At 46.2% G+C, this 25,757-nt stretch overlaps 1 protein-coding gene across 2 annotated transcripts in view; it reads left to right on the top strand.

The window, feature by feature from the left end:
• The window catches only part of COMMD1 (copper metabolism domain containing 1), a 963,648-nt gene extending 943,219 nt beyond the window's left edge, over positions 1 to 20,429 (top strand). For both annotated transcript variants that reach the window (XM_069608220.1, XM_069608219.1), the window contains one exon: positions 20,181 to 20,429. In XM_069608220.1, the coding sequence (XP_069464321.1) occupies positions 20,181 to 20,288 (108 nt within the window). In that variant the 3' untranslated portion in view covers positions 20,289 to 20,429. The remainder of the gene's footprint in view (positions 1 to 20,180) is intronic.
• Positions 20,430 to 25,757: the final 5,328 nt, after the last annotated feature.

The raw sequence follows: 25,757 nt of genomic DNA, 5'->3' as shown, positions 1-25,757 counted from the left end.
ATAAGCCAACTGTCAGTTTGAAGTTCATTGGCTGGAGGAGCAGTATGCATGGAATGTAGGTCTGGGATGGCCACTTTCGATAAAGGATCATTCATTTGGCAGAAGGAAAATCACATAATATTGACTTCACAATTCTAGCAGTACTGAGAAATGTATTTTAAGAACGCACACCTTATGCACAAATAACTGTTGAATTGTGTACATTATTGAAATTGAGTAAAATCAGCCCTATAGTGGGCTTCATTAAGTTTGAACCATTATTCATGTTTTTAGAAACATATTGAAATGTATTTGGAGCGCAGGGTGTATTTTGTATACATCTCCCACAGTGCCTAAAGTGTGCTCGTGCAGGGATTCCAGTACAGCTCCTTAGGTAGCGGCAGCTGGAGAATTATTTGATTGGAGGGACATCAATATTTCCAGTGAATGTGTGTGAGCGACCAAGCATAGCCTTAACCAAACAGGGTGGTTCCTGGGTGTTGTTATATTGTTATTTGGCATTTAAATAGAGCCCTATATATCATTTGTATGATCTCAAAGTGGTTGCAGGTTGAACACCCTCAGGGACCATAGTCCAGGTCAGTCGAGAGAGTAGGATAAAATACAGTGCTTGGGTGCACTCAATATGTGTGCGTAATGGTGGCAGCACTAACACTAGGTGTGGTGGTAGTGAGAGATCAATTGAATGCGTGTAGTCAGGTGGTTGGTCTCTGAGACTGCATTCTGGCGTCATTAGGCCTATGTAGGAAGTTTGTGTGCAGATAGGCTGATTTTTTTCGTGGGTATAGCTGCGTTCTAGCAGGTTGCTGAGGTGTTCATGGAGAATTGTTCATATGTGTGCAGCTGGGCTGAAATTGATTGAGGGGTATAGCTGCATTCTGTTGTTTGTTGGTGTAAAGCTGAAAGTGAGCATGGTGGTAGGAGAAGTGAGTGTCGGGAGTGGATGGTGTACCCTTTGGAGCTCACTGGTCCTGGTTACTTTCTGGATCAGGATGAGCTGAACGTAATCGTTCTCATGTTTCGTTGTAGAGGTACTCGGAGGTAGATTCACAGGTTGGACCGGAGTAAGTTATGATTTGTATGATCAGAGGGCCATTATTCTCAGGATCAGCATTATGCGTCGGGGAGCCTATTTTCATTGAGCTTGTGTTTCTATAATTGCGGTGAGTTTCGGCGGGCATTAGTCATCTTTTCTGGGAAATAGCCAGGTTTTTAGAGCTTTACGGAAGGCCATGTAGTCTTGCGTGTGTCGAATGTGCGAGTGAGTTCCACAGAGTGGGAGCCAGCGATGTCCGCAAAAGAATATTTTTCAATAATGGGTTAAAATTGTTCATTTTACAGCACACTTTCTGTGAAAAAAGGGGTAAAAAGACACACAGCTTATAATAATCTGTATTGGTAAGTAAAACGTGAAATAATTCAATAGGTGCCATGTCACCAACTATGCATAGGAGAATCTTCCGGGGCAGTCTCGGGAAGATAGCTCAGCGGCAACGTGCTCACTTTGGAAGCAAGCCGACAAGGAGCAACACAGTTTCGATCCCCGGGTCCGCGCTTAGAAACCTATGGGTATTAAGCGCGTTATAAATAACCAATGATGTCTTTGCCCAGAATACACGCCAGTGTTCTGCATGTGTGAAGAAACTGTGCATGCTGGCTGTGCCAATGTAGGCCAGTACCCCCACATATATTTGTTAAGCAGTACATTTTAACACAGTTGAAGCCATTACATCCGTTTAAATGCATTTTATTTCTATACCTGATTTATTCTGACAAATGCATATTTATTGTATAGACATGTTCCTTTTTACTACTTCAAATCGTCCTTCATTCCTGCCTTTTCCTGGGGGTCATTTTGAACCTCTATTGGTGCTAGCAGCCGTGGAGCAAGAAAAATACCCTCGCACCAGCATCTCAGTTTCAGAACAACATTCTCATACCTTGGGGATCCAAATTCTGTAGCAATAGCCGTTACTACTACCAACTTCAGAGTTATGCAGGTTGTCAACCTTTAGAAAACTGAAAGTCTGCCCTGTGGGCACTGTAAACTGTGATCTGATCTGCAGGTAGCATGCAGCTCCTGCAGCAGGCGCCTAAACCTGCTTTACTGGCCTTGGGCCAACCTCCTTTGGGTAACAGGTGGATCTCTGTAGCAGAGACATTACCCTCAGAGTTGTTGCACACATTCCATTGCGGCTATCATGCTGGCATCAGATCCTTTCACCTACAGGTTTTGCAAAGATCTATGCAACTGGTACATTATCCTGGCAGGCTACATTTTAATACTGGTACCTAAGGTCTGCAGCATGCGTGCAACCCACTGAGCTATTTTACCAGTTTAACCAAGGTGCTTTTCAAGCAACTCACACGCCTTTCTATGTTTTTAAACGGGCATGGGCTTCATTTTAGCAGATTCTGTAGAGTACTTTGGGTGGTAAAATGGAGTTATGTAGTTGCATGGTTATTGGATTTTGATTTCAGAGTTAATGAATGTAACATTTGGGACAGATCTTCAATTGGGCGCTCATTTTATACTCTGCACCGCCTTCCTCCCTTTCTGCTAAATGAAGACATTCTCTGGGCTAATAATGCCGCAGAGGCGGAAAATTAAGATCGAGTCTTGGGGTCAAAGCTGTGCTGATAGAGCGAGTTTCCTTGAATTTGAGAGGCCAAGAAGCTCGGGGTTACATTTGGGAAAAAGGTTGCGCGCTCTAGGCGAAGGCAGAGGTTGGATTTCATCTCCTTAATATTCGGTATTTTCATTGCAACTGAAACAATACATGCATTATATGGCCATACGCGATTTTAGGCACCGATTCAGGGATAGTATGACAGCTGGCTGCTTCTTGCATTTACATCTGCACATTTGTTACAGTTTTAAGATGTGCAATGCGCCAGTCATTTATATGAGCGGGGGAGAGCGACAGGGGATGCGCTCCACAATGTGTACGTTTGGGGGAGTGGGCCCTGAGGCGCTCCACAATGTGTAAGTCTATGGGGGAGGGGGAACGGAGGCGCTCCACAAGGTGTAAATCTATGGGGAGGGGCCCCGAGCCGAGTTGGCCAACAAGGAAATGTGGGGCATTTATAGCAACTGACAGCAGGGCTGGGGCAGAATCTGTCACGGGCATCGAGAGTAGAAGAGCATTGAGGATGCTTAGCATGTTATGTACCTCTGACTTGCAACACATCACTGTGTAGAGTAAGTCGGAATCAACACAACGTTAACTGTTTCTTCGCTCGAGTCCAAATGAAGTGTTTTTGTTGAGGTGTTTTGCGTTCACACGAAATGTATTTCTAACACTCTTAAGGTAATGACTGAGAGCCTCCCCTGCACACAGTCACAGAGGGAGTTGTGTTGAAGGGGATTCCCTGAAGTGCAGTGGTGTGTTAGTCTGTAGGTGGCAGGGCAGGGAGTGGTAATCCTAAGCAGCAGATGGCCTGGGAAAGAAACACAAGCTTTGAATCGAACATGGGACCCGCTGGCCGATGGATCGTACACAGCATGCAACATGAAAATGGGATCCGCTGGCCGAGAGATCGTACATAGCGTGCAACATGAAAAAGGGACCCACTTGCCGAGAGATCGTACATAGCATGCAACATGAAAATGGGACCCGCTGGCCGAGAGATCGTACATAGCGTGCAACATGAAAATGGGACCCGCTGGCCGATGGATCGTACATAGCGTGCAACATGAAAATGGGACCCGATGGATCGTACATAGCGTGCAACATGAAAAAGGGACCCACTGGCCGAGAGATCGTACATAGCGTGCAACATGAAAATGGGACCCGCTGGCCGAGAGATCGTACATAGCGTGCAACATGAAAATGGGACCCGCTGGCCGAGAGATCGTACATAGCGTGCAACATGAGATTGGGACCCGCTGGCCAATGGATCGTACATGGCGTGCAACATGAAAATGGGACCCGCTGGCCGATGGATCGTACATAGCGTGCAACATGAAAATGGGACCCGATGGATCGTACATAGCGTGCAACATGAAAAAGGGACCCACTGGCCGAGAGATCGTACATAGCGTGCAACATGAAAATGGGACCCGCTGGCCGAGAGATCGTACATAGCGTGCAACATGAAAATGGGACCCGCTGGCCAATGGATCGTACATGGCGTGCAACATGAAAATGGGACCCGCTGGCCGAGAAATTGTACATAGCGTGCAACATGAAAAAGGGACCCGCTGGCCGAGAGAACGTACATAGCGCGCAACATGAGCTGGGAGCCCATTTCCTTCCTAGCATTAGTCACCAATTTGCTTTCCTGCGTGAATCCGGATGCAACCCTGGCCCTATCCCCCAAGCCAACCTGTGCCGGCCGCTTCCATGCGCAAAGCAGCTTTTTCTTGGACCCATCTCACAAGGAATTTTGCGCCGAGCCTTCACCAGGCGCTGTGCTTCTTCAGCTTGATGCGAGTTTGGGGATAAAGCATTGTGCAAAAATGCGTATGCGGAAACCAGGCCTAGCATCAATTGGAGAAGCACGTGCGCAGGGGCGTAGGAGACCCAAAAAATCTGGGGGTGACGGGGGACAGCCTGGGGACTATTTATAATCCGCTTATACAACAAAAACAGTTGGCGGGGAGAGGCAGGAGTAGCCTGCTCACAGATAGTCCTTTACATCTTTCCCCCTCACTGACATATGCAGTAGATTGTGCAGGAGGCTCCACAAATGTATGGAAATACTTGGGTCTTCATAATATTCCCCCCACAGGCCTTGTTTTTCTCTTCCACCTCAGTTGGTCTGATGATCCGTTTCACTTCTTGTGTTTCTCCAGGTCTCCCAGTGATAGGATCCATTCGGAGCAGTTTAAAAACATATGGTTGCCACGTACAAAGCTGTGCATCTAAACTGTGCATGTGTGGGACAGGCTGCTCAGATAAGCACCCTTCAACCCACACATGCATAGTACACACGCACAATGTCAATGAATAAGGGGTCTGTCTACACTATACAGTGGAAGTGGCCTAGTCATATATGCCCCATAGTCAACCTGCCATTACTCTGAAACCAGAGACCCTACGACCAGTAGAATTCTGCAACAGACCACAACAATGGCATCATCTGGTCAGGTGGCTGGAAGTGAAATGCTGCTTGACTTCAAGATGGCGGAGAGCGATTACATAGCCTGGGTGCTTGGATCTACAGGGCATTGCACTGCACAAGGGATATCATGTGGGGAAATTGTAGGCTGCCTAAGTGTACACCAATCCCAATGCCCACTCCCGATCCACACATTTTGCCGCAAATCTCACCCTTACAAGAAGATTATAGGTTTCGCTTCTGGATAAACTACTGCACTAACAAACCCTGCTTGAGTATAAACGTGATCCGGACAGAGGTGTGGGTTTTGGAAGTTAGTTTGGAAAGTGAGCCACATTAAAGGCAGAGACTAGAGGTAAGAGAGTTTGGAGCAGAGGAAGTGAGAGAATGCAGAGGGGAGCAGGAGAAATAGCAACGAGAGGTGTTGCAGGGGATAGAAGCATCGAAGGAAGGTATAGAGAAAAAGGAAGGAGTGAAGTATACAGAAAGTGAGTGCAGATGAGGGGGAGGAGGAACATCAAAAGAGAGAGCAAAGAAAGTAGGAGGGGAAAGAACAGGAAATTAACAGGGAAAGAGAGCGAGAACGAGACAGATGTAAGAGGTGGAAGAACTGAAGGAACCACAGGGACATGGAGGAAGTGGAACATTTATAAATTGTGAAAGGATAGGAGGTTGGGAAGAGACCAGCAATGGAAGAGAAAGGATAGTAGATGTAAGGAAGATACCTGCTGATAGAGGAAGGAGTGTTAACAGAAAGAAAACATTGAGAAATGAAGATTGGAAAGAAGGCGAGGCCTAAGTTCTGAGCACAAAGTGTGAGAGGGAAGGGAATGAATGGGGAGAAGTAGAGACACAGAGGAAGGAGAGTCAAATAGTATGAGGATGGAAAAGACCTCAAGGAAGATAGTAGGGGAGCAAGGCCTGGATGAAAAGTCCTTTAATAAAAGAACTAGGAGAGTCCACCTAAGCTGTCGGAGAAGGGCTAGTGAAGGCCAAAGATAAGCTTGATACAAGAATCTAGCGTAGGTAATTTCTAAAACAGCCCTAAAGAGAGTGTCTTTAAGAACAAACTAGGAGGAGCAAGGTTCAAGTACCCTGGGGACAAACTATGTATGCAGTGCCTGGTGCCTAACCCATCCCTGCCCCCATGGGATGACCTGGGGTTCTGGGTGGTGGTGACTGGTAGCAGAGTCCAGGACCACCAGCGTGAGAGCCTGCCAACCCCATGAACATGCCAAGAAAGGAGTGTTCAAGACACTATACATTCCAAAGACTGTGAGTGACGGTTTCATCTGCCCATGAGCCGGCCTTGAACAAAGGCAGAGTGTGAAAAATGGAGTTCCAAAAGTACATTAAGGATCTGGTTGGGTGTCAGACAGACTGTAATACCGTTTCTAACCCCATAACTGTTGGGTCAGTGAACCCTAATCCCTGTTCTGACATTCATACAACTAATCAAGAACATCAATTTAGTTTCAAGTTGTCTGTTTATCCCTTGGCTCTCGCATTGGCCAGCAACATCAAGTCACCACATGATCGGCCTGTAGTGTCATAACTGCTTAACTCCATGGAGAAGGAGTTAATTCTCTGCCAAAGTTCCACACTTTGACACTCAAGACGGAGCACGTTATGTACTGCCTTTTCAGGGTCTAGGAGTCACTCGCTGCCATCTTGGCACTTGATTGGGGCACAATGAAGCCACGTGCTGTCAGCAGTCTGAGTATCTTAATAAGGATGCCAGTGTTTGGGATGAATTAACACAGCTGCCGCATGGAGATACAGGTCTTCTCTAATATAGACATCATACACACAATGGCTTTCCATTTCAGGGATAGGTTGTGCTAGTGTACAGGCTAGAAAAGGGGAAATGCCACCTCTTCATTCTTTCATACACTGCACTAGTAAAGAGAACCAGTGCTGTTTTCTAGGGCACATTGGCCGTATAACTTTATAAGGAAAATGGCACTATTCTGTGTTATGTAAGACTTGCACAGGATCTGAGCTAAGGGAATGTAAGTGAATTTTTCCCTCGCTACCAACCCATGCGGGACATCCAACAGTTAGATGTACAAACACAGGGGCCACAGTCTGTCTTCTGAATGCCATGTGATCAACATGTTCTGGATCTTGGCAATGTTTTATGCCTTGGACCATCCACCTGATGCATCGAATTTGCTTTACAATTGGTACCACCAGAACCAAGATCTCTCGCCCGTTTGCATACTGTCTTTTTTGTGTGAAATGGGTTACCTTATGCATTCCTATCTATGTGCCAGTGTCAATTGCACGCTATGCGCAACTGGAAACCAATGTCATCTGTGACGGGACAGTGTGAGTCCAAGTGTCAGTGTTCACTGCCGGTTAATCAATGTCGGAGGAGGGGTTTTTTGTTTGTAGTATCCGAATAAAAAGAATTACAGGATTATATTCTGGATAAACCTGCTGCATTAAGAATAGTTTCTTGGTTTGCCTCTTATGGCAAAGGGTGTATACTACCGTACAGTAGCAGCTGGGCTGAATTGCTAAATGTTACATTAATGTAAGCTGCTGTGGAAGCTAACATACCTTAGTTTCTGTACATCTCGGTCATTTGAATATTCAAAAGGATAAGTTTCCACATAAAAAATAAATAACACGGCCACGGTAGTGGCAGTGTAGTTATGGTTAAGTTGCTGTTTCCATAGGAAGAGCACTTTTTGGGCGGCTTATAACTCTGCTCTCCCTGGACGAATCCTCACCAAACTTTGCAAAAAAAGTATACGTGCCACTCTGAATTTTTGTTGCAAAGTTTGGTGATGTTTGGTGCAGGGAGAGAAAAGTTATAGGGGGGGGTCCCAAAACGTCTTTTTCCCTATAAACTGAATGGGGGAAAAACTTTGCGCACGCCTACAGGTCAAACCGTTGGATGGATTTTTACCAAATTTGCAGCAGGGGCTTGGTCCCGAAAGCGTGCTTCTGTAAATTTGGTGCCAATCCGTCCACTAGTTTCCTTTAAAACTACTAAAGAATATGTCTAAATAAATTAGTGAGATCTATGTCCGCTCCGCAGTCACACTTCCCTGTTCGCTCCGTGGACAACATACCGATTGGCCAGGAGGGTGGCGTCGTGACCGCGGACACGCAACATCTTCGACAATTGGCTGCAGAAAGCCGTGATGTGCGTCAGAATGTGTGGCTGCGCCCGACATCTTGGATCCAAAGACAGCGCCGTCGCCACCAGAGGCGAAATGCTGTTTCTGACATTTTTCTGCTTTCCTACAGTGCTTGGGGAGGTTCACAGAGTAAGAGATGGGTTAAATAGTGTTCTTGTTTGGGCGGCAGTTGTTAATGATGTATTCGCCACCGGAAATGCTGGTTTGGAAACTACTTTGATGTCCTACAGTGCTTGGGAAGGTTCAGCGAGTATGAGATGTCTGCAAAAATGTACTTGTTTGGGCGGCAGGTGTCAATGATGTATTGTCTATGCCCACCTTGTTCATGATGTTTGTACATGCAGAAAATGAGTGGACTCATAAGGGTAGTATTTCTGTCTGTGGTGTGTACAGGCACCTTGAGACTGTTGTAAGGACAGGCGTGGTGTTAGCGACCATTGCAATTGAGTAAATGTCGTTATTATATTATTTTTGCCTATGGGTGTGCCACTGAATAGAACGCCGCCATGGGTGTGACATGCTGCAGAGGTTGTGGCCTGGGCCTAGAATCTTGGATGCATGGCTGTAGGCCGTAGGCCAAAGGCCATACTTCCAAGACTGTAGGCCCAGGCCACAACCACTGCAGCATGTCATACCCACGTATACACCTGTTCTATTGATTGTCGATTAGATGATTGTGGGGAGTGTGTACAGTCTTGGGTGCATGGATGAAGGCCATGCACCCAAGCACTAAGTTATAAGCACTGGAGGTATCGGCCACTGCACAACCACATACTGTAATACTATGAATATACAGCTAGGTGTCTAGCCTCTGGCCAGAACAAGTGAGGCATACCGCACCTATGGATACACCCTAACTTACACACATCACTCAGGTGGTTGTGGGCAGGATGCAGACTTTTGGATGCATGGCTGCAGGCAGTAGCCCGTACGCCTTACTCGTAAAACTCTAGGCCCTGCCCATATTCAGCACATCACATTACAGGAATGCATTCACCCATACTATAGTTTAGTATTCTGATGGTTTTGGGGAGGTTGTACAGTCTTGGGTGCATGCCCGAAAGCCATGCGTCCAGAAACAACCTTGTAAGCAGTGCTGTTATAAGCCAATGTACACCCTTATGGTGAAATATGTATGGAGAAATATAAAAATATGTAGGTCCTGCCAACAACCGCTGCAGCATATCACACAGGCACGTTAGTGGCTGTGTTGTTATGGTGAAGTTGCTGTTTCCATAGGATGAGCCCTTTTTGGGTGCTTTACAACTGCGCTCCCCTTGGACTATTCCTCACCAAATTTTCCAAACAAAACATTTCAGACCCTTTACATTTCTTTGGAACGTTTGGTGATGTTTAGTTCAGGGGGAGGGGAAATTATAAGAGCGGGGGAGTTTCTCAAAAGTCTCTTTTCCCCTTACACTGAATGGGGGGAAATATTTGTGCCCATGAATATGTCACTTTCTATGATTGATTGTGCAACAGCGTCAAGTACATCAACTTTTTACGGTCCCCCTGCAATCTTTAAATAATGTATTGGTGTACGCAGACATCGCCAGACCCACATACAAAACTAGACAGCATTGCACTGATCACACTTGTGTAATAATACTTAAGAAGGTCACCATTGAGGGGGTTGGAATGGGATGTGGGAGCACAAAATGAAAAAGTGAAGTTTTCTTGTCTCCAAACTCATACGTTTAATTGCAACTTTGTGTTCACTGTACCACTACCAATTAGTGTGCATGGGTTGCAATGTTTTTGGAGCAATATTGCCGTCAGACTGCTGTTCTAAGTTTTGAAAACTAAGGCCACCATATGCACTGTTTGCTGGAAACAGCGACTCTGGAGGTGTATGCGAGTAGCGGTTCTCATAATTGAAATTGTAATGGCGCTTCCCCTGGTGTCCCTCTGGTAACAGTGGCAGAAACCTGTGCTGCATACCACCCCTGAAGATTGTCAGTGGGCACCCTGTTAGTTATATGCATTTCATAATTTTCAAAACACTTTACATTTTCATTCTTCCACATTTTGTAAATCAATATATAATCTTATAATGGATTTTGTTTTGTTTACATTGTACAAAAATAATTTCCAATTTTAGGGGGAAAAAATCCCATTACATTTGGCATCTCTAGTTAAACTGTGCTTCTGGACTAGAAAGGCTTGTTCATGAGGAATTCTGTGAATCAGTGTTTACAGTAGTAATTTTGCGAGTAAAGTTCTTCGAGCTACTACAGGTCTACACATCTTTGTTTGGCTTCCTTCGAAAGAAAAGTTAAAAACAATTATAGGTTTTGGCTAGCTGATTTGTTGGCACTGAAGTCTTCTTGGCTAATGAGGGCATGCAGAATGTCCAACAGCGTCAGTAGACCTCACTTTTGCTCTTTCTGATTGGCTGGCCTGTGCCCTGCTTTTCCGATTGGACAACATTCCAGCCATTCTGTCCAATCAAAGAAGAGGAAGCAGGTCTAAATCAAGCTCAAATTCTGTATCTCTGAGCTCCTATTTTAGACTCAACAAGCTTAACTTCCCTTTTCTTTCTAAGGAAGATCACATCTGAGTGGTGGAAGTACTTATCAACTCTAGAGTGGACTATTCCAATGCAATGTAAACTGGATTACCGTCGGGTGCAGTAGTTTGAGACTGTACACCAATAATGTGACTAGGAAGAGGAGAGTCACCCAAGGCCCCCATCCTGACAGCCTCTTAATTGGCTCTCCCTATGCCAGCAAATCATTTGTAGTATTCTCTCCTATTGGCTAGTACCACTATATTTTGCTAAAAAAAACTTCATACCCCACCTTGAACTCTCCAGTCAGCGATCACTGATCATTCCATCTTCAAAGAAAAATAGAGAAAATTGAGAAATATAGAAATATATGCAGAACCTGAAATATAGTCTCTCTTGGGGACATGGTGCCTGCACTTGCAGCAGCGCAGTATGCTGCTCTCACCTCCGTCATGTAAAACCTGCAATATAGTCTATCTTGAGGGCAGGGTCCTTGCCCTTGCACCACTGCATAATGATGCTCTCGGCTCCAGCATACAGAACCTGCAACAAAGTTTCTCTTGGGGACGTGGTCATATCCTTGCAGCACTGCAGATGCTCCCACCTCATCATGTTGAACCTGCGATATAGTCTCTTTTGAGGATGTGGTCCCAGCCCTTGCACTGTAGTGTGCTGCTCTCACCTCCGTCATGTAAAACATGCAATATAGTCTCTCTTGAGGACATGGTCCTTGCAGCACTGCAGTATGCTGCTCTCAACTCCATTGTGCAGAATCTGCATTATAGTTTCTCTGGAGGACGCAGTCATGCCCTCGCAGTGCTGCAGAATGCGCTCACCTCATCATGCAGAACTTGCAATATAGTGTCTATTGAGGACATGGTCCCTGCCCTTGCAGCACTGTAGTTTGCTGCTTCCACCTCCATTATTCACCTCCAGCATAGAGAACCTGCAATATAGTCTCTCTTGAGGACATGGTCCATGCCCATGCAGCACTGTAGAATGCTGCGCTCACCTCCATCATGCAGAACCTGCAATATAGTCTCTCTTGGGGACATGGTCCTTGCCCTTCCGGCACTGTAGTGTGCTGCTCTCACCTCCATTACCATTGTTGCGCTGTAGAATGCTCTCACCTCATCATGCAGAACCTGCAATATAGTCTCTGGAGGACTTGGTACCTTCCCTTTCAGTGCTGCAGTATACTGCTCTCCCCTCCATCACGCAGAACCTGCAATATAGAGTCTCTTGAGGACATGGTACCTTCCCTTTTAGCGCTGCAGTATGCTGCTCTCACTTCCATCACGCAGAACCTGCAATATAGTCTCTTGCTGACATGTGCTGGTGGGGGGGCGCCGCCCGGACCGCTGCCTCTGCGACATCCTTGCTGCTGCTCGAACTGGGGCTAAGCGCCGCCTGTGTGAGAAGAAGGGCCACCTTGGGGGAAACAGAGCAGCAAACCCGCCTGTGACTCTCCGTGGGGTGGTGAGTATGGCAGCGCTTGCCTGGGTGTCGGGCCGCCTTTTGCGGCGATGCCCCCGCTTTGTGGGGATTTCCTCTGCACATCCTGGTTTACTGCAGCAGGGGTGGCTCCCGCGGCCCGCTGGCCCCCGTTGTTTCTACACCAACCCTCTGCTGCATCTGCAACACATTCCCCTTGTTGCAATCCTGTCCCTCCGGACCCCCGGTGGTGCCTGAATCCTCTGCACCTGCTCCACCAATAATTAATCATGCAGCGTGCAAGGCCCCCTGGGGGATCACAGTGCTGCCACTGATGGGGCTGAAAAAGCAATCAAGGATGGGCAGGGTGGCTCTGGCCTCTACCTCAATGTGCGTCCTGCCAAAGTGCACATCTGGGGTCTTGTGCATGTGCCGGGGTACCAACGGTACACTTCTAGATACTTTGCTCCTGGCCCCCAGTGACAGTGAAGGAACACTGCGGCCGGGCTGAGCCCTCGCCTACATGTACAAACCCAGTGGGCAAATCTCCTTCCTGGACCCTTGCGGGCTGCTGTGGTGCACCCGCCATATATACTAGGCGCTCTCTTTGAGCTGTACCGGAGGACTATTGTTCGCACTGGTGGGCAGACGAGGAGTGACCTCCTGCCAGCTCCTCTTCGCTGGGTGCCTCTCATGACCAGAGGCACAGGAGGAGGGAAAGAAATCGGGAGCAATGGACAAATTCACCATAGCAACCCCCAAGGGGAGGCCGGGCCCATCAACATCCTCCCAATCCGACCAAGCCCAGCCTGCGGTGGCGGCACTGATGGACCTCACCCACATAATGAAGGCCTTGACCAAAGGCTTTGCTGCAGTGCATGAAATGGTGGACAACATCACAGCTAATGTTGCATCTATACATTCACAACTGGCGAAGGAGGGGGCCTGCATAACAGAAGCAGAAATTAGAATTGTAACAATGGACGACACAGTACAATACCTCCAGGGTACGATGGCCACTCTGGTAAACGATATGAAAATGGTCAACAATAAATGCAACAATATAGAATCTAGGTCACGGAAGAACAACGTCTGAATAGTCGGGGTGGCGGAGGACGCACTGTCAGGTGGCATGGAACTTGCGGTGGAGGCTCTTCTCAAAGATCTTTTGGCTGACCACCCGTTGTCTTAGCTCACCATGCCCCGGCCCCTGAGCCAAAACCTGGGGACTTCCCGAGGCTCATCATTACCAAAATCCTCAGCTATCGCGACACAGATCATCTCCTCCACCTGGCCAAATACAACAAGGAACTGCGGATGGGCTCACAAATTATCTGCATCTTTCCAGACTTTTCACTCTCAGTGCAACAGGAACAGCGCCAATTTTTGGGAGGGAAGAAAATGCTATGGGACTGAGTCATCAATATAGAATGCTATTCCCGGCTCGCCTGAAATTTCTATTCTGTGGCACACTATTTCTTCCCCGTCCTGGCCGAGGCTGTCAAATTCAACGAGGCACACATACCGGTCCTGGCCCAGGAAGAGAACAGTGCTATTGAACAACACCCAGATTGAGGCCCAAACCTAGAACGACCGACAGTGGTCTCATACAGTTCATATTTGTTGATGGCACTTGTATTTAGATATACCTGTATGATGATATGCCACCAACATTAACTTGAAACATGAGTAGATTCCAATGCCTTTGTTGTGACGGGCCGAGGTGGCAGCAGTTAGCCCCCATAGCAGCTGCTTGTTAAGGTTAAGTTACCAGCCCCGTATCCCGACAGTTGTATGGGTCGGGGTATGGTGATGGGAAATAGGAGAAAGGGGGGAGGTTCACACTGCAGGTTGAGGTGGGCAGTGAGGGAGGGCGAAGAGGGAGCTAAGGTTTTTATAGCTCCCGCTAATGTGTTTAGCACCTGTTGCGCTGGTTAGCCTCACAAAATAAGTTGATGGCGGAGTGCATCGGTGGAGTGGGTCCTATGTTCGCTCTTACAAGCGGTTCTTTGAGGAGGCCCCAGAGCGTCCTTTAACTTTGATCACCGTGGCCAATGGGGTGAACAATAATTAGTTGGAATATCAGGGGTTTAGGCAATTACACTAAATCCCAGAAGGTGATTGCTTACGCAAGCAGACACTAGGTGAAAGTCCTATTACAGGAAACCCTGCTGGGGAAGGAATATGTCAGGGTTTAGCACCCACATGGGGCGGGAACAGATGCTTTACATTCTATTCAACCCAATCCAGAGGACAATGAATGATGATGCTTATACACAAGTCAGTGAAATTCATGTTAAAAAATAAACATATAGGCCCGTGGGGGCGGTATGTCATCCTTCTTTGTTTCCTGGAGGGGTTGGAAATACTCCTGGTTAATACTTATGGCCCAAACGTGGACTATCCTGAATTTTATGATGCAGTGGCCTGCAATCCTCGCTGGGTAGGTGGGGATTCCAATCCTATGGGGCGAGGGTATAAACCTGATCCTCAATCATGCTATAGACAGGACGAGTGTGGTCCCTAGACCCGTGTCGAGGGCAGCCCATCGACTCCTGTTTCACATGGAGTGCATAGAATTGAGTGACACATGGCGCCTTTTACATCCCCGGGCGTGCGAGTATACGTATTATTCCATGGTTCATGCCACGTCCTCATGTATTGATATTTACTTACTGTCACGAACACTGGTGGGCAGGGTAGTAGGAGTTATGATCCTCCCCCGCACCCTATCCGACCACTCTCCAGTAGTGCTGGACCTGAATACTGGGAAACCCTCGGCACCTAGGAGCGCCCTGGCGATTCAAATCGGAAGCGCTAAAAGAAAGGCAGAAATTAAGGCGGATATAGAAACCTATTTTCTATGCAACCTGGCAGGTGAGACCACTGCCGGGGTAAGGTGGGAAGCCTTTAAGGCTTATATCCGAGGCATGGCGATCGCCAGAGAGGCTGGGGCCTTGAAAGCCATCAGGGTTGACCTCCAAAAATGCGAAACTAAACTCAAAGCTCTGGAGGAGGAGGACTCTCATACCCCTGACCCACACATACTGGCCCAAATGCATACTGAACTAGATCAATTCGAGGCCCATGCCCTTAGGGAAGTACGCTATTACTCACATCCTCCTGCATCTAAGAAATACAGAGAAAGGGAGAGGCCCGGGAGAGCTCTGGCTGTGATGGCAAGGGCAGAGCGTGGCCGTACCTAGGTGGACTGCATTATTAATACAGACGGGGATCCACAATGGGGGGACAAGGAGATACTGGGAGTATTCCAAGACTTTTACAGAGAGCTTTATGCTGCAGCCCCTGACCATGGTGCATAGGCCATACACTTCTTAGTTGAGGGAATAGCCCTATCACGCCTAAAGAGCCAAACCAGGGAGAGCCTCAAGGTCCCTTTGTCTATGGATGAGATTATGGCAGTGATTTCTGACCTGCCAAGGTGCAAGGCCCCAGGACCCGATGGACATCCGTCCGGTTTCTATCAGGAACATACAGCACTATTGGCTCCCTGTCTCTTGGAAATATGGGAAGAGGGACACTGTGAATCCAGGTGGCCTGCGACGTTGCGCAAAGCCACTATCACTATTCTGCTGAAGCTGGGCAAGCCAAACGACGAGTGTGGATCTTGCAGACCCCTCTCACTGATGAATGTGGACACAAAAATATATGCCAATGCCCTTGCAAATAGATTACTCCCATTGATGCCCCATATGGTCCATGTGGACCAAGCTGGCTTCATCCCAGGCAGGTCCACTTCACTGAACATCAGGCGCCTGTTCAACGTGATTGCTAGAATAGACCCCGGTGCGGAGGTGTGGCCGTGACAATTGATGTGCAAATAGAATTTGACGTGGTTTCTTCGGAATACCTATGGGTGGTGCTCGAAAAGATGGGTATTGGTCCCGACATGCTATGCTTCATCAAACTGCTATATTCAGCTCCCTCAGCCAGAGTCATGGCCAACTCCCTGCTTCTCTCCGAACCCTTGCCATTGGGCAGGCGCACTAGGCAAGGTTGCCCATTCACCCCAATCCTGTTCGCCCTTGCCATTGAACCAATGGTGGATATGATTTGTGCCAGCCATGGACACTGCGGGATCCGCCTCAGTGGTTCACCCAAAATAATCTCACTCTACGCTGACAATGTGCTGTTATATGTGAGAAACCCACAGCCAAACCTCGATCCAGTCATTCAGGACCTAATTCCTCTGTGCAGCTTCTCGGAGTTCACAATAAATTATACACAATCAGAGATGTTTCCCTTTATGAACAATACTAAAAAAAAACAAACACTGCTCATACCCTCTACTATGGTCCTCTGACAAGATTAAGTATTTTGGGATGATAGTCTCAGGGACGAAATCTTCCCTTCTGAAAGACAATCACCTAGCTGCCGAAAAATACATTACTGGCTAGATGGGCTACACTCCCGCTCACACTGGCGGGCAGGCTGTCTCTGATAAAGATGGTGCTGGTGCCAAAACTCTTGTACATCTGCACCAACGTCCCAATCTGGCCCCGTAAAACCTTCTCCAGGCTGCGTGGGAAATGCGCGCAATTTTTATTGCACTCAGGGACGGTCTGAAATAAATGGACCGACATGATGCACTCCTATGATAAAGGGGGGAGGGGGAGGTTAAAGCTCCACATCTTGAATGGTATTGGGTGGCGGCACAGGCACAGTTCGCCACCCATTGGTATGATACAACATTGCACCCCCCCATGTCAAACTTGAATGCCTCGCTGTGGGCCGATCCGATCTCAGGACACTAATCATGGACAGTAGCTATAAGGACGAGTGCCTGTTTGACCCGGTGGCCTCCACGTTGCTCGCTGAGCGCTCCATTCTAGACACACAGGGAGTGACATACCTGTACTACAAATGGCTTCCGTAGTGGAGGTCCCTGGGGCTCAGACCCTCATGGGACGCTGTGTTGGAGGCCCGATGGGAGCGCTTGGGGTACAGGGCGACGGCTATCCTATTCCTGGATGAGAAATGTATCACCCCATTGACTTGGCGACAGGGACATACTAGCGAGGGGGTCGAGCTTTTGCAGTAATACATGCTGCAGGCAGCGGTCTCTGCGCGATGTCCGGTATTCCCATCAGAACCTTCTGAAACAGAGGAACTGGCTTATATAGCCAACTATAGCGGTGGGCGGGGGATACTCTCCACACTATACAAAATGCTACTTCATAAGCGGGCACCCCAGTCCCCAAAGGCAAAGTCCAAATGGTCTGAGAATATTGGGGTTGAATTTTCGGATGATTGATGGAAGCGTATGTGCGCACACACCAAGAATGTATCTCTCAATTTCAGATTTAGGTGTATGCAATTTAAGCTGTTGAATGAACTGTACTACACCCCCAAGAGACTTGGCCAAATCAACCAGACTGCTGTGCATTGTTGTCCTAGATGCCGCTGCCCTCAGGCAGATCACAAGCAGATGTTCTGGTCCTGTTTGAAATTGGGGGAATTTTGGGTTTCTGTTCTAGAAACTGTATCGAGAATTGTTGACCTTTCCCTCCCCGTGCCCCTCTAGGTGCATTATTTGGTCTGGGAAAATGTTTCGAATGAAAACCATAGTTCATTTGTCAATATTGGCTGCATGCTGGCGAAAAGATATATTCTCCTGGGATGGACGAGCAAAACCCCGCCTAATACAAAAGCGTGACTGGTGGCGCTCACCTGGGCCCAGAATAACAAAGAACTTTACATTGAGTCACTACCCCACACGTCCCGCCCGAAAGATATATGGTTCGAGTTTAAATCCCACCTAGCAGCCCACCCCTCTACTGATTGATTCTCGCTACTCTTTTGTATGTACGACCTCCTGATGCGTTATGCATATAATATTTGTTTGTATGCTGACTTGCCCCTCGATAATGTTTGATGTAATCCTCTGTGTATTATGTCTCCTAAATGAAACAGAATGTATTCCATTACACTCTGCCTCTAACGCCAAATAAAGGTTTTAAAAAAAAATAACCTCAGTTTACCACCCCCAAATGGATGGATTTGTAGAAGGATTTAACAAAACACTAAAGACACGGAAACGACTGGGATTGCATGATTCCCTGGGCCCTATTTGCAATATGAAAGACCCCTCATGCGTCCACTGGATACTCTCCCTTCACGCTCCTTTATGGTAGGGAACCATGGGATGTCCTAGACATGATGCGGTAGTCCTGGGAAGAAAGAGAAGAGGCAACTATTCCCCTCTCACAAACAGTTACCAGATTGCGAGAGTATATGAAACTTGTTCGAAATCTAGTCTATACTTGCATGGAAAAAGCCCAAGCACAACAAAAGTCCACCTATGACAAGAAGGTAAACCTAAGATCTTTTTCAATAGGACAAAGGGTATTAGTTCTCTTACCTACCTCTGAAAATAAACTTCTCTCAAAGTGCCATGGCCCATATGAAGTACTAGAGCAAACGGGGATCTGTACATATAAGATAGCCGAACCTGACAGGAAACAAAAGACCCACCTCTACAACTTAAATCTCTTAAAAGAATGGAAAGAAAATCCTTCCGAAGCCACTGCCTCGATACTGTCTTGTTTGATACCAGAGGAAATAGATAATTTTTAATTAATTTCCCTAAGAGCTATCTAGTCAACAACAAGAAGACTTAATTGATTTAATCATAACATTCCCCAATGTATTCAGCGAGAAACCAGGGAGAGTGCACGGCACTCATAATTATATCAGAACTCCAAAGGGAAAAGTGGTCCATTTGAAACCATATAGACTCCCAATAGCCTGTAGACAGATAGTGGTTGAGGAAGTGAGCAAAATGATAAGGGCAAGTATTATGGAACCTTCCTCAAGCTCATGGTCCTCCCCTATTGCGTTGGTCAAAAAAACCTGATAATTCCTGGATGTTTTGCATAGACTTCCGACAGGTCAACGCCATCTCTGACTTCAATGCCTATCCTATGCCACTCATCGATGAATTGATTGATAAATTCAGAAATGCCACCTTCCTATCAACCCTAGACTTAGCGAAGGGGTACTGGCAGGTCCCAGTAGATAGACCTGATAAGGAAAAGACGTCTTTCTCAACACCCCTGGGATTATTCCAGTTCAAAGTCCTCCCTTTCGGCCTACATGGAGACCCCCCAACTTCCAACAGCTTATGGACAAGATTTCTGTGGGGCTTATAATGACGACATAGTCATTTATAATAAGACTTGGGAAGGCCATCTTTTCCATCTCTTTACTATTATGAGAGCCTTCAGAGATATAGGTACAAATTGTGATTTTGAACATCCCCACCTCCAATATCACCCACTACTAGCTCTCTCCCCTATTGGCCCTAAACTACAAGTAGCTCCAGCTAGTGAGAAGGTTGGAGACCCCTGGTCTAGAAGGTGCTGGCCTTCCAAAAAGTTGTGAATTAGTAGAATGCACGATCAAAAAAGGCAGTGGGAATACATGAATGTGTTTCTCTTCCTGATCAGCTTGGGCTTTCTTTCCCTGCTCTTTACTTTGCCGTCACCTTTTCTATGCCATCTCTTGTCACTGTTTTTTTCTTTTTCTCCTTTTCTTCCCTTGATGTGTCTCTCTCTCTCTCTCTCTCCCTCCTGTCTTTCTCCTTTTGTCTTTTTGTTTCTCCTTTATCTCTTTTGTTTTTGATTTTCTCCTTTGTCTTCTTCCTATGCCTTTGTGTCCTTTTGTTTTTTTGAAAATGTGAGAGAAAAGAAGTGCTACTGTGAATTGTCATCTTCTTCCGAGTTAAAACTAATTGATCTCCCAACGCCATAAATGCCAACAGTATAGCTAGTCCCGCTGTGTATTCATTCAAGCTCTAAAGTCGAATCAAATATTGCATTTGATTTGATTGAATGTTACCTGCATTGTTTTTTTGACTAAAAAGTGTGTTTGCGTGGCCTGTCCACTTGGCATGAAAACTTCCACAATACCGATTGTGCTCAAAGGGTAAAAAGAAAGTACAGTCAATTTGATTGCTTCTATTTTAAGGTGTTCTGTCTTTCTACCACTTTTTTTTGCAGGATTCTGAATTTCTGTGTTTGGAGTTCGACGAGGCCACAGTGAGCCGAATTCTGAAGAAGTTGTCGGAGGTGGAGGAGAGCATAACCGCGCTGACCCAAAGCAGCTGACCTGCAGCCGGAAATGAACCCGCCGTCGTCCACGAGCGTGCTTGTCAGTTTTGTTTCCCTTGCTTTTTAAGAAAGCAACGTTTTTCCTGGTACCGTCGTGTAGCGTGAAATATAAAGTATGAAGGTGTCTCGCTCTGCCTACGTTGGCCTCAGTGTGTGTCTCTTTTTTCGGCTGTATTGATTAATGAGTTTTCGAGAACTTTAATTTACTGTCACTAGAAGGAACGCACCAACAGCCTCGAGCCTTCTTACAAAACGCTCTAAATGTGGCAACACTTTTCCCAGGTGATCTAATGCAAGCCATTGTTTATCAATGTTTGGCAAGCACGATGATAACAAGGGACAACTCCACCAGCCCTGGCCACAACAGTGCACATGGTCATTGCCAGAGATATGTCCCATGGTCCAAGCAAAACAAATTGACCAGCGTGCACAGGCGCAAACCGCATGAACGGGGACTATGCATATTTCTTGCACAATAGGAAGCAGTTTGCTGAGCGTGTGGGTGTGGCAGAGTCCGTTTTGTCATTGCATTGCTCTATCATGGCTTCATTGTTTTATATGTTCGTTTTCCAGTTTTGCAACATTGTGGCTGCTCTGTGGTCGTGTGTACCTAAACTTTTGAAATATAGCAAATTCCTCCAGACTAGATAAAGTAGACCGGGAGCCTTTTTGTTTCTCTATTTGGTTAGAGGAACAATGCCAACTGTTAGACAATACCTCATTACTCAATGATAGGTTAGACCAATGTATTTCTCTACATGCAGGCATGAATAGACAATCATGCTTGCGGTTAATTGGATTAGATCATTGGGTTCCTTGAAGGAAATGTTAAACCTGAACTGGTAGAAGAGTCTAAATTCATAAGTCGGGAGACTTTTTGTTCCCCTACCTGCTCTCTTTGAAGACATGCATGGCCTGCTTCCTCATTTATTTCAAGTTGAATGTTCCATTTAAACGTTAACCCTCAATGGATTGCACACGGACAAAGTAGTCCTCCAGGTTAGCCTCTCAAGTTATCCATAAAAGAACTTCTTTTAGATTTTTCTTTTAAGGATCTTATCAGAATCTTCTAGGACGGTACATAAATCCACAAATCCACCTTCCAACTTAGAAAATTTTATAAGAATTCAGTAAGTATCTGATGTCATGTGTGCTTATAAAGTTCTTATTGTTGTGCCATTATCCCACTAGTTTTTCACAAGATCCTATAAGCTATTTCTAAGAATCGTATAGGTCATTTCTGTATGGGTACCCATTTGGGAGGTTGCTCTGCAAAAATGAAGACCACAGAAAACGAAGAGGGGACAGACAGCTGTTATTGAAAATAACGAAGGAAAGAAATCAAGAAAGTGAAAATATACCATCTTTAATCAGTAGCAGATTAGTCCGCCGGCAGGCCTTGCCTCTATTGGACCCTTCTCTTTCAATGCTATAAATCATGCAGTTGGCGACAAAACGAACTTCTTGCCTCTAAACATAGCCTATATCAAAGAACACAGTTTGGGCGGCTTGGAGCCTGACAGTGTATCTTTGCTTGGTTAATTAGCAGGGTGATTGTGGATAGATTTAGTGAAGAGGGGAGATGACACATTAGCTTCTGAATGTCAAAACTCTACATAGCCGGCAGTTACTCAGTCAAACAGCTAGCATTTCAACAAAACAATTGCACTCAATTTATGTGATGTATGTTTCTTTATTTGTGGAACAGTGTGATATTATCACAAAATCAACTTGTGTATGGAGGGTCATTGACAAATAAAAAGAGCAGGTGGCGTTATCAGAATGGTCTATTTGAAGCATGCCATTATGGCTATAAATATAAACCGAAGGAGAGTTTACAGAGCTCTTGTGTTGTCCCATGTCATGTGGTATGATGAGTCCGTCCTTGCTTTTAGGCTTTCAGCACTCACTTTTCTTTCTACTACTTTATTGACCTTAATTTATCGTTTTAGGTGAAAATGTAGTTTTCTTTTTCCCCCGAAAGGAAAAAAAAAAGCGATTTAGAAAGACCACTCCGTGCCCGCACAGAGCGGTCTTTCTAAATGTCACAAGTGCGCGCAGGGACTGGCTGGCACTATGAGACCCAGCGGAGTCGTTGCGGGAGTGAAAGGTGAGTGTCTTTCTGTATGTGTGTGTGCGTATATGTGTGGGGAGGATGCATGTGTTGTGCCGGGAAGGGGGAATGAGAGGTTCAGTAGGGGTTAAACCCCCTGATGAACAAGAGAATCAGCATCACAGAGTGGGGGTGAGGAAGGAGGGGGCAGTATGTGCTATTTCTGCATTTTAAAGCCAACACAAAAACGGCCCAAATAAATCAGTCTTTTTTTGTGTTTAAAATGCAGAAATATGACCGAAAACTGAATTCAGTGGGAAAATAAAATCACAAGTCATGCATGTGACAGCAAAAGGATATAAGCTAAAAGACCAGGACTTGTAGAGATTCTCAGGCTCGGGAGGGGGCAATTTGAAAGCTATGTTTCTGCATATTTGTTAGAAATTAGTCAGTGAGAAAAGGGAGTAGTAGGCAGCGTTGCTACCATTACACTGATTTAACGTTTCCTTCAGTAGCAGCTCCACAACTCTATTGACTGGTTTGACTTTTGAGTGATGAGTGGGGAACTAAGCTTAAGCCTAACCCTACCGAATGCATTTCTGTAATTTAATGGTTTCCCATTCGACTATGCATACATGTGTTGTGCAAGCCATTTTTACTTCTTACCCCATGTGAAAGCATCCTCAGTGGGAGTTGGGGTGATAAGTCATAGGAGGGGGAGCCAGAACATTCATGGTTAGAGCGAAGCCAGGGATTGGCACTTAGAACCAAAAATTACCAGAGGTGGCAAAATATCCATATCTTGCCTCCTGTTCTCCGCCCTCTAAAACACAAAATCCATGCATGCTGTTCTGCCGCACCAATACATTCTAGTTTGGAGATGGTAGTATAGTATGGTGTTTTTGTCTTTGAATTCTGGAACTTGTAGTCCTGCATTGCACATTAGAAATCCTGTTGAAGTCCCTAAAAGCAAAATATAAAACCAGGATCGTACTCTCATTTTCCCAGTGGAATTTACTCACTTGTACGGCACCAACTGCAATGCAACCCTTACTTCATCAGGGCTAGGGAATGATATTTATAGACACAGGAGAGGAATACATAAAAAGGTCAGTTAAGATTTTTGAGGCATTCAGATCAGTTTAGGTGTGAGGGGTCGGGAGAAAAGTCGAAGAGTACAAGCTTTGACTCTACTGGTAGGGATACAGGACTCGGTAGGGTGTCCAAATAGAGAGGGTCAATCTGATGGGTCTGAAAACATGGTTTTTTTATGAGCTTTCTGAATATCTTACCCCCCTGCCCCCATAACAATAAGCCTGTACCAGTTTTGGCAGTTACAGCACAGTGGGAAAATGATTTGCACAGGATCACACACTTTATGCAAGATGAAGATGGGATTTTAGCCCTTTGACCACATCAGATGAAAGGCCCAACTAACAGGAAAGGCAATATCCTCAACCGCATCATTGCTGCCCTGCCCACACTCTCTGGCAGCTCTCCAACCCCACTTAACTGATTGGACCATCTGGTAATCCCATTTGATATTAGTCACAGTCACCAGTCAAGCACATCCATCAGAAACCCAGCAAACAAGCATTCAGATCAAGAAGTCAAGAAATTCTCAGTGGAGCCTCTCACGAAACACATTGACAACCTCTGCATCATATGGGCTGATCTACTTGAGACAAACCAAGACTGCGACTCACTTCTCCAAGAACTCAACACCGCCCTCACAACCAATATCAACCACCATGCCCCAGTGAAACAACACACCCTCAAACTCACTCAAGAAAGCACCATCAGAAAACCAGAAAAGACTTGGTGAAATCCTGCAGCGTATGCGACCTTGCCCTGCTCAAGCAACTATGTGCTACACACAGATGATTGATCACCATTGCCAAGATCAACTCCTACCAAAACACCATAGCAAAGACCAACAACGAAAGCAGGGCCCTCTTCATAGCCATCAAGCATTGCATCAACCCTCTGCCCGACTCACCCATACCTGACTCAATTGAAAAATCCACCATCATCTACACTTCATCAAGAAGATCAGCATGATCCACAAACAAATAGACACCAACTCCACAACTGACAGCACATTACGCATCCCATCTCACAAAATACCCACTACCTGGATGTCATTCCCTGTGCCGTCTTGCCTATGACCCATAGAAAGATGTGGAAGTTGCCCTGGCGCCTTGCGCAACGCCTTTACAGAATAAAGTACATCTCCCAGCATTCTGGGAAAAAGAGAGGTCACGTGATTTGCCGGCAATGTCTGTGTCCCTCTGCATCATTATATGCAGCTCTGGGACACCGCTCGAGTGCTCTTTAACAAGTGCTGATTCCCTCCCCTTCTACTGCTTACCTGGTTACCAGAACTCAGTGCTTCCAACGGACTGTGTTTTCGCCTACTCCTAGATGGATTGTCATTGCTTCCTCGAACTTGTTATCAGCCGAACACTGCTGGGCTCTGCTGTAGGTTGCAACTCACCCCACTCTCTCTGGGAGTACAGCCTGCGGTATTCGGAGACTCCGGTTTTTGCTAACCGCATGCAAACTTGTTGTCCTAAGGTTAATTTTACTTTTACTGCTGGTATCTGTTTTGGGAAACACTGCACCGCTTTCAGTTCTTTCATCCCGACTAAGCAATTTTTCTTCCAAGTGACATTGGGACGCTCTGCTGACTCGTTACTTGGTCACTCCCTGGATTTCACATTACCTTGCTGAGGTTTCTTGACCTTCACAAAAGGACCTCCTTTGGGATTTCTTTTTGGGACGCTCTCCTGTTTACCTGGGATTTGAACACTGGCTAGTCAGTCGCACCCTCGTGCCGTCCGGGTTAGCTAGTTTGAGACTTTTGGCTTTTCTGGTAACTGTGGAACACTCACCCATTTGCTGCATTTGCTGCATCCTTCACTTCTGGAATTCAGTAGGTTTCCCGTTCTTTTCTCCATCACTGCAGGTAAGAGTGGGGTTGCTAAGGTTGATGCGGCTGGGAGACACTGGTTGAAACCTGTATTTACGGTTTGTGTACTTTTGTGTTTATTCCTTAGCTCTGTTGCTGCTCCTGACTTTTCACCTAACTTTTCACCCAAAAACTCACCCTGTCAGGTGTTTCTAGTCCTGCAAGCTGTGATCTTGGGGGGGAAGGTTTATTTTGTCATCGGTCTACTGTCGATACTCCTATCTTCGGATAAAGAAGTAGTTCAGTAGTAATTCGTCTACTAGATTACGACACTGGACAACTCTGAAGACATTCACTATGGAAGACCCCACTGCTACCCTAGCATCCCACAATACCACATTGTACGCGGACATCGTACTGAGGCTATACCAGCTACCGGCCCCTAGGCTGAGGGGTCATTAGATCCTTCCGGAGACGGTGCTGAGGGACTGCAAGGTTCTTT

This window comes from Ambystoma mexicanum, chromosome 4q, assembly GCF_040938575.1.
Source record: "Ambystoma mexicanum isolate Mex_15411 chromosome 4q, UKY_AmexF1_1, whole genome shotgun sequence".
Lineage (NCBI taxonomy): Eukaryota > Metazoa > Chordata > Amphibia > Caudata > Ambystomatidae > Ambystoma > Ambystoma mexicanum.
The sequence above is the reverse complement of the archived record's forward strand: the minus strand, read 5'-3'. Positions and strand labels throughout refer to the sequence as shown.